General features: G+C 40.1%; 1 protein-coding gene across 1 annotated transcript; it reads left to right on the top strand.

Moving 5' to 3' along the window:
- Positions 1–1576: 1576 nt before the first annotated feature.
- On the top strand, positions 1577–7376 carry p3h4 (prolyl 3-hydroxylase family member 4 (inactive)). Its single transcript, XM_031318897.2, has 7 exons — positions 1577–2135; positions 4311–4460; positions 4550–4721; positions 4801–4929; positions 5022–5167; positions 5337–5420; positions 6777–7376. The coding sequence occupies exons 1-7, from the start codon at positions 1695–1697 to the stop codon at positions 6924–6926; spliced, it is 1272 nt and encodes a 423-aa protein (XP_031174757.1). The 5' UTR covers positions 1577–1694; the 3' UTR covers positions 6927–7376.
- The last annotated feature ends 550 nt before the right edge of the window (positions 7377–7926 follow it).

The following is a 7926-nucleotide window of genomic DNA, read 5'->3' as shown; positions in this document are numbered from 1 at the left end:
CACCATAATGTACAAGCTGACATTACTCAAATAGAATAGAAAAACAAGCATGTACTTTATGCATATTCAACATAATATATCTCTTTAAGTAAAAAAGAAAATATACATTTACTTAGTGCTTTTATACTGGATGGGAAATCGACTAAACTTCCGGCCTTATTCTGTCTCTCTCTGTCTCGCTTAACGCATCTCTTGGGTCATCACTCCAGAGAGCAGCAGGAGGAGTGGCCCCTGGGCCCCCACCCACTTTTAAATGGAATTCTGCAAACGTGTAATGCCTGGCCCAGAGGCCTGGCCCCATGAATTCACTTACGTATGAGATGAGCCGAAAATTATAATGTGCCTTCCCATAATATGAAATTATTCTTTCTCGTCACAGTAACGCATGGCAAGCATTACTACTGCCTGTGTTTTTTTACATAATTACTTTTCGGGCACATCTGTCTGCCTCATAAAAAAGTATCTGGGTCCTAATAACCATCCTACTCAGATATATACAAAAATATGTCTGAGCCTTCTAACGTTATTCATGTGAGATTTTGCAGACTCAGAGGTTATATTTGCTGAGGTTATAAGTGATAGCTCACCCACCCATGTCTCAGCTTGTCAGTTTGCTCGGAATGTAGGTAACCAAGTTGAAAATAATCGTATCTCTTCAGACAACTATATTCAGTCATTTTATGAATATATCTTCCTCCTAGAGTTTAACAGCAGGAGGCAAAAGTATTTTAAAAAACTAAATCAGATCCCTGTTAATATGTTTAAATTTTGGTTCATGGGACTCGGTGTTATGACCCTGGAATACACTGAGAAAAGCTGGACCGCTTTTCTGAGGTCCAAACTCAGACTGTGAGGTCTGTGTCAAGTAAGCCATAATTATCACCATTTATACCGGAAGTACGGACACCTTTCTTCAAGGTAATTGTCAAGATTTGCATTTATCAGTCCTAGAGCTGCAGATACCAGTTAACTTGTTGATTAATCTTCTTATATTTTTCATCTATATTTTTGATAGTAGTATTATAATAATTAAAAATGCTCAACTTGCCAGCGCCAATACTAACACTACAATTAGTCTTATCTGCAGCCAGAAAAATACAAATTTCATAATTATAATAAACAAGAAAAACAAGCTGATCTAGTCATTCTTAACCTGGAACATGCATGCAAATAGACATTGCATGCATGTTCAGCCTCTTGTTTTTACATTAGGATAAAAACTTGTTTTAACTTTTTGTTTGTTTTGTCAAATATGCATGCAGCACACACACACACACACACACACACACACACACACACACACACACACACACACACACACACACACACACACACACACACACACACACACACAGTAGCCTACTCTGTATTGCAGCTCAAAACAATAACTCTGAGAGAAATAAATGCAGACATGATGTACTGCAGCATTCTTTGAAGGACGGCTGGCAATAATATGTGAAATTTGGCGAAAATGGGCTCAACTTAAAAAAAAATAAAAAATACCAGAAGCTCAATTGGGCTTTTATTTTGAAAGCTCTGATCAGAAGTTCTTGTTTTCAGCAGCTAGCTCGACGCGGCTTTTACAGCCTACGCTACGTGCAGAAAGACATGAGCATTCCCTGGTAAAGAAAAAGGACGTTTCCTGATCCATTCAAAACAAGAACAGTCTCCTGCTGGAGCCGCTGGAGGTAACGATGTTCCTGAAAAGCTTGAGTCTGGCTCTTATAATCTCGACACTGGTGGAGGCTCAGTATGAAAAGTACAGCTTTAAAAGTTTTCCTCAGAAGGACATCATGCCGCTGGACTCTGCCTACAGCTACGCGCTGGAGCAGTACGGGGCACAGAACTGGGCAGAGAGCATCAAGTTCCTGGAGCTCAGCCTGCGGCTCCACCGGCTGCTGCGGGACAGCGAGGTTTTCTGTAGCCGCAACTGCAGCTCCGTCAGCCGGGACAACGAAAGCCTATTCGCAGACAGCACCCTCCGAGTCATGCGCCACATCCTACTGAGGGCTGCCTGCCTTAAAAAGTGCAAGGCAGATTTTCCAGTGTTTAACATCTCCTATCCACAGAGGGATTTATTGGAAACCTTCGAGAAAAGGGTCCCGTATCGGTACATACAGTATGCACACTACCAGGTGAGACCAAATGTGCTTGATGTGTCGAATTGTGCCCAAAACTAGAGTGCAAAATAAATGTAGGCCTTTGCCATAAATTCTGAAGTTACACCAAATACTTCCCAAAGTGGATGTTGTATAAATGTAATATAAGGTGACATATAGGCTAAGTGCGAGTTGGCCGTTATAAACTCAATGGAATATGTATATTCCATTGTACAATAAGGATCATACAGTAGGATGTGGATTTAGCATTACCATAACTGTGCGTAACGGGCGCAGTCGCACAACAAAAGTATCTGCAGCTGATTTTCGAGGCAGATTGACTCGGTTTGACTCACCGAGAGGAAATTTCTCTCAGTGCAGTACCGTTTCCTTGCTGTGTTTTTTTTTTTTGCGCCCTCCTGCAGACCAAGCAGTAGTTGAGCATGTGCCACGTCTCTTCCAGTGTTCCTGAAACAATCCCCTTATTCTTCTCTGTCAGGCAGGATGATGGGGACTATAGGTTTGCGTTGGCTAAAATAGCCTACTGATCTCATTTTTGAATAATTTTTGGTTTCATATAGTGTGCAAAGATCTCCAGATAATCTCCATGTTATTGTAGACAACCTTCATTACATTAGTGTGTAATAAACAGCCACCATCACAAAACCCTTTAACACTGCTGTGATCCTTCAGGTGCTGGAGGTGTTATTTTACACTCACCACATCAAAGTACTGACAGCTTTAAATTGGAGCAGTTTATAGTTTTGTCTGGTAAATTAAAAGGTGAATCAAAGCTCTCTGTCTGGTGGTCAAACAGCCACCCAGATCAACAAAGCAGGCTTTTAGGATTTACATGACTTTGATTTTGCTGACTCTATTTGAAGGTGGCTCTCTCCTCTTCTTTGAGGAGAGAAGTGGGTAGTTGAATGTGTTCATTACATTTAGTTTCTTGGCCAAGACTACCTTATAAGACCAAGAAAGTGGATCACATCACTCCAGTTCTGAAGTATTTACACTGGCTTCCTGTCCCTTTAAGAATGGATTTCAAAATACTTCTTTTGGGTTATAAAGCACTGACTGGTTTAGGGCCAAAATACATTTCTGATCTGAAGCTACATTATGAACCACCCAGACCTCTCAGGTCGTCTGGGACAGGTCTGCTTTCTGTCCCCAGAGTCAGAACTAAACAGGGAGAAGCAGCGTTTAGTTGTTATGCACCAAATATCTGGGACAAATTCCCCGAAAACTGCAGGTCCGCTGCAACTCTTGAGTTCTTTTAAATCAAGGCTGAAGACCTTTCGTTTTGATGCTGCCTTTCTTTAAATAATTGTTCATTTCTTATACTGCACTTTAACTTTTATTCTCGTATATCTGTTTTTATATTTTTAACTGTTTTAACTGCTCTTTAATATTTTATGTAAAGCACTTCGAATTGCCTTGTTGCTGAAATGTGCTAAAATAGAGCTGCCTTGCCCTATATACCCTTGACCCTTTCCCTTATTTATTTCACAGTTCTGCATACAGCACCACATTTCAATCAGGAGAGACTTCGTTGCAGATATGCAAAGATTTATTGTACATAAGCATAATATGAAATGTACAGTCTTTGGGGATTAGACTCCATCGTTAAAAATATTTTAAAGGGGTAGAGAAGCCAGACATATTCCCCCCCGATGGAGCCTAGACACTGGTGATGGAGACCGGAGACCGAACGAAGGAGCTGTCTGCCGGAAACGGACTCAGGTTGCCGTGGTTGACGATGACCAGAGGTGGAAGGGGAGGTGGAGGGTTGCACATTTGTCTGAAAAGACAGCTGATAGCAAGGAGAGAAGACATTTAAAGCAGGATGTTATGCTGTGATTGGATCATGAATTTTGTGGCCAATTTTTGTTGGTTTACTGAAAGGTGAACGCCTCTTAACAGCTGAATAGTTTTAGGAAGAGATAGTGGTGATTGAAGTTATTTAGAAGTCTTCCTGAAAGAATTTGCGCTGAGCTCCATTAGTTTTTTATTGACTGACTCACAAGAATTCATATTCTGACATCAGTGATCTGCATCTGTCAGTAGTTGTTGGAGAAAAGGGGTCAGAGGTCACGTTAATGACTGGAGCTGCTGTTTCCCTTCATGCAAGTGGGAGAGATGGTGTTTCATATTTAAAAAATCCCCCAAAACACTGTGGAATTGATTGTAAAACTATCTATTCTTCCTCAGCTTAACAACTTGGAGAAGGCTGTGTCAGCGGCTCACACCTTCCTGAAGAAGAACCCAAATGATCCCTATTTGACCAAGAACATGAATTATTACAAGACGCTGTTCGATGTGGAAGAATATCTCATCGACCACGAGGAGCAGCCGTATGAAGTTCGTAGATCAACATCTTCTTCCTTATCCAGTTTGCAACTCGTGCTAAACTATTCAAACTTTTCTAACCACAACTCTTTGTTATCCAGAGTGTTTTCCTGAAGAGTGTGACGCTTTACAACAACGGTGACTTCAGCAGCAGTGCCCGAAACATGGAACAGGCCATCACGCAGTACTTTGATATATACAGTCTCTGCTTGGCAGGCTGTGAGGGCTCATACGAGATCTTAGAGTCCAAAGACTTCTATCCCGCCCTGGCAGGTAAGAATAGAGCAATTCAAGAGTTGTTTCAGTCCAGTGTGTTTAAGAAAAGAAAATAATATGCTTGTTGTTCCCTCAGATCTCTACACCGATGTGCTGAAATGTAAGGTAAAATGTGAAGAGCACCTGACACCCAGCGTTGGAGGCTTCTTTGTGGAGAAGTTTGTAGCCACTATGTATCACTACCTCCAGTTTTCCTATTATAAATGTAAGAACCATGACAAAGACTCTGGATTCAGACTTTTGACAGCAATTTGTGTAAGACTGTTTAAACATGTATTATCTTGTGATCCTCTACAGTGAATGATGTAAAGAACGCTGCTCCGTGTGCAGCCAGTTACATCCTGTTTGACAGTAAAGACCAGGTGATGCAGCAAAATGTAGCGTACTATCGCTTCTACAGGGAGCAGTGGGGACTCGAGGAAAGGGACTTTCAGCCTCGGCCCGTGAGTAAAACAAAGAACTCATTACTGTTCTTTTTTTATACTTTATGTATTTCAGTGGGTGAACCAGAGGCAGCAGAAAGAGTTCAAAGGCTTCCAAACTAAGAGGCAAAAAAAAAAAAACAGTAAACAAAAGGTCAACACAAGAGCTGATGCCACTTTTGTTTTTCAGGAGGCCCTGAGGTACTTTAACGAGACAACCAAGCAGAAAGAGATGCTGGAGTTTGCACTGAACTACCTACAAACTGACGATGAGGTATGTTGTTATGTTGTTGAAAGGCAGAGATGGTGGCAAATTTACAGGAAGCATTGGTTTTGGGCAGCACAGTGAAATTGTGAGCACAGCAATGACGCAAAGTCCAGCTGAAGTCACATTTAGTTAACCCTCTTTGCAAATAATATTGTCCTTCTAATAATTAAGCTCTTGTGAATATACATTTCTTGAATTAAATGAATAAAAAAACTTCTTTAAAGCGAGCCTATTTAACTTTTTTGAAACATTGTCACTGTAGCCACAAGTGACAATTATAAAATAACGTTAAATGCTAAAACACATTGTGGCAGTAGCACAGTCAGTGAACCGACTCAGTAATGTGTATACAAATATCTACCCAAACCTCAGCTAACATTAGCCAATATAAGCTACTGGTATTACCAGGCAGGTTGTAGCGGCAAAACTGTTGAGTGCATTCAATGTCTATACACATAGAAATGTCCTTAAAGACACTCGATTATATCATAATTATATATGTAATGTACTAGTTGGAAAAAATACATTATAGACAGATTCAAGGGCCATTTCAATCAAAATAGACATGTTTTTTCTTACTCTAAGTAGCGTTATCTTGCTATGCTGATTTCATCAGACGAGGTTTCGAGATTTCTTTTAACTGCACAAACAAAATTCCATCAACCTCCATTGTGCTGGGGTGGTGGCAGAGACAGACATCTCAAAACCCTTAGCAGATACAACTTAAACTGTCTGCATGACTAGACAACCCTACGTAGGTACGTAGAAAAATATGTTTTTGTGAAATGACACTTTAACTTGGCTCAACAACAACAACAACAACAACTAAATTGGCTGATCTAGTTGGCGTTTGGGCCCTTGTTTTCCAAAGTGCATATTCCACCTTTTCATTTAAGTTGAGCAAACATTCTAAAGCATGTTTGGGGATATACACTTTTACTTTAGAGGAGTAAACTAACAGACTAAGTGCAAGCTGCTGTTGAGGTTGTGGAAATGGCAACACAAGAAAAAAAAAGTCTCAGAGGATGAAAGGGAGAGAAAGAGGGGATGAAGGCTGCGGGAGAGAAAGCAGGGGGTGGGGGCTGTGTTTTCCGCCAGCAGCGTGTGGTATGTGGCTGGGAGGTGTTGGCCACTGAGGCTGTGCCACATCCATTTAACTCAGGTCGACCCCTCCCATCTCTACACACTGCCTGGAACTGAGAGTTGGGGAGGACTGTGATAGTTTAGGTTGAATTACAGGCTGCACAAGTGACAGATTTATAGATAGGAAAAGCATAAAGTATGTTTCGCCAGATAGAATGGAAGTAAGATAGTCACATTCTTGCTTGCTGTTGACTGTGTGTGTTTTGTGTTATCTTTAAGGATGTGGTAAGTCCAGAAGAAATGGCTTCTTCTCACACGGTGCATCCTGACGCTGAGTTTGATGGTATGGGAGACTACGAGGAGTCCTTCCTGGCTGAGTGGTGGCAAGAACCCAAAACTAAGTGGGACACCGGAGAGGTTGCAGACTGACATCTGTCCTCCTCGTCTCCTGTGCAGAAAGCGTCCTCATCCAGCTCTGTCCCACCTCTCACGACAAACCAAAAAATGTTGACCTCCATAAAGATACCGACATTCTTAACAGTATTTAACAGAAAAAGTACAAATCAGCTGTGTACTTTCACCCAGCTGAAGAATAATAGGTTGAACTTATCCGTCATGTTGATCACGATCAGAGATCGACATATTCTGTCTTGGCTGTCATCAGCCTTTTAAAAGGTTTATTTCTATAGTCATTGGCCTGTATGCCAACACTTGTCAATGACTTTTAAAAAAGTTTTTATTTAATGAAAGCTAAATGCATCTGTGCCGTGATATAAGGAAAGTGACATGAAACTTTTCTTATGCTTAACGATTTGTCAACCACCAAGTTGAGTTGTTGTTGTAATAATTTGCTCATAATAAAAGTAATATTTTAATATACTTTTTTTGTTTGTCACTTAATATCAATAAGATCATCAAAAATGCAGGAGGTGCAACAACTAATTTGATTGTAGTAGTGTTAAATTGATTAGTTGATTCATTTAGATAATCGATTAATCATTTATCTTGGAGTAATTTATAATAAAAAAGACCACACGTGACGATTTTATTTAGGTTTTATATTGTAAATGAAATACCAGGTTATAGTCTGATTAAAGATACCAATTTAGGGGTCTGAGAAACTGATGGCGATTTTTGTTTGATTCTTAGACTAAAAAAATAAGCAATAAATGAATTGATAATATAAATAATCAGCAGTCGCAGCCTCAGATTGTAGTACCTCTTGTGGCACATAATTGGAGGAAACAATATTAATGTATAGTTTCACAATATTTTGCCCTTAGTTACTGTTTCATACCCACTGTAATTTAACATTTTTTTCAAAAGCAGAAAACCAAAGCATAGAACTCTCAAGTCTAACCATAAAATATAAATACCATAGCAGCAAGGTAGCGAGAGTAGGTGTGGTTTCATTTTTTTAAATTTTATT

The sequence above is a fragment of the Sander lucioperca genome, chromosome 21 (genome assembly GCF_008315115.2).
Source record: "Sander lucioperca isolate FBNREF2018 chromosome 21, SLUC_FBN_1.2, whole genome shotgun sequence".
Lineage (NCBI taxonomy): Eukaryota > Metazoa > Chordata > Actinopteri > Perciformes > Percidae > Sander > Sander lucioperca.
Note: the sequence above shows the minus strand (reverse complement) of the source record. Positions and strands in the feature narration are given on the sequence as shown.

Excerpts from the sequence above, each read along its gene's own strand:
- p3h4 (XM_031318897.2), top strand. The coding sequence starts at position 1,695 with ATGTTCCTGAAAAGCTTGAGTCTGGCTCTTATAATCTCGACACTGGTG. Across the intron at positions 2,136-4,310 it reads TACAGTATGCACACTACCAG|CTTAACAACTTGGAGAAGGC; the intron begins GTGAGACCAAAT and ends ATTCTTCCTCAG. Across the intron at positions 5,421-6,776 it reads ACCTACAAACTGACGATGAG|GATGTGGTAAGTCCAGAAGA; the intron begins GTATGTTGTTAT and ends GTTATCTTTAAG.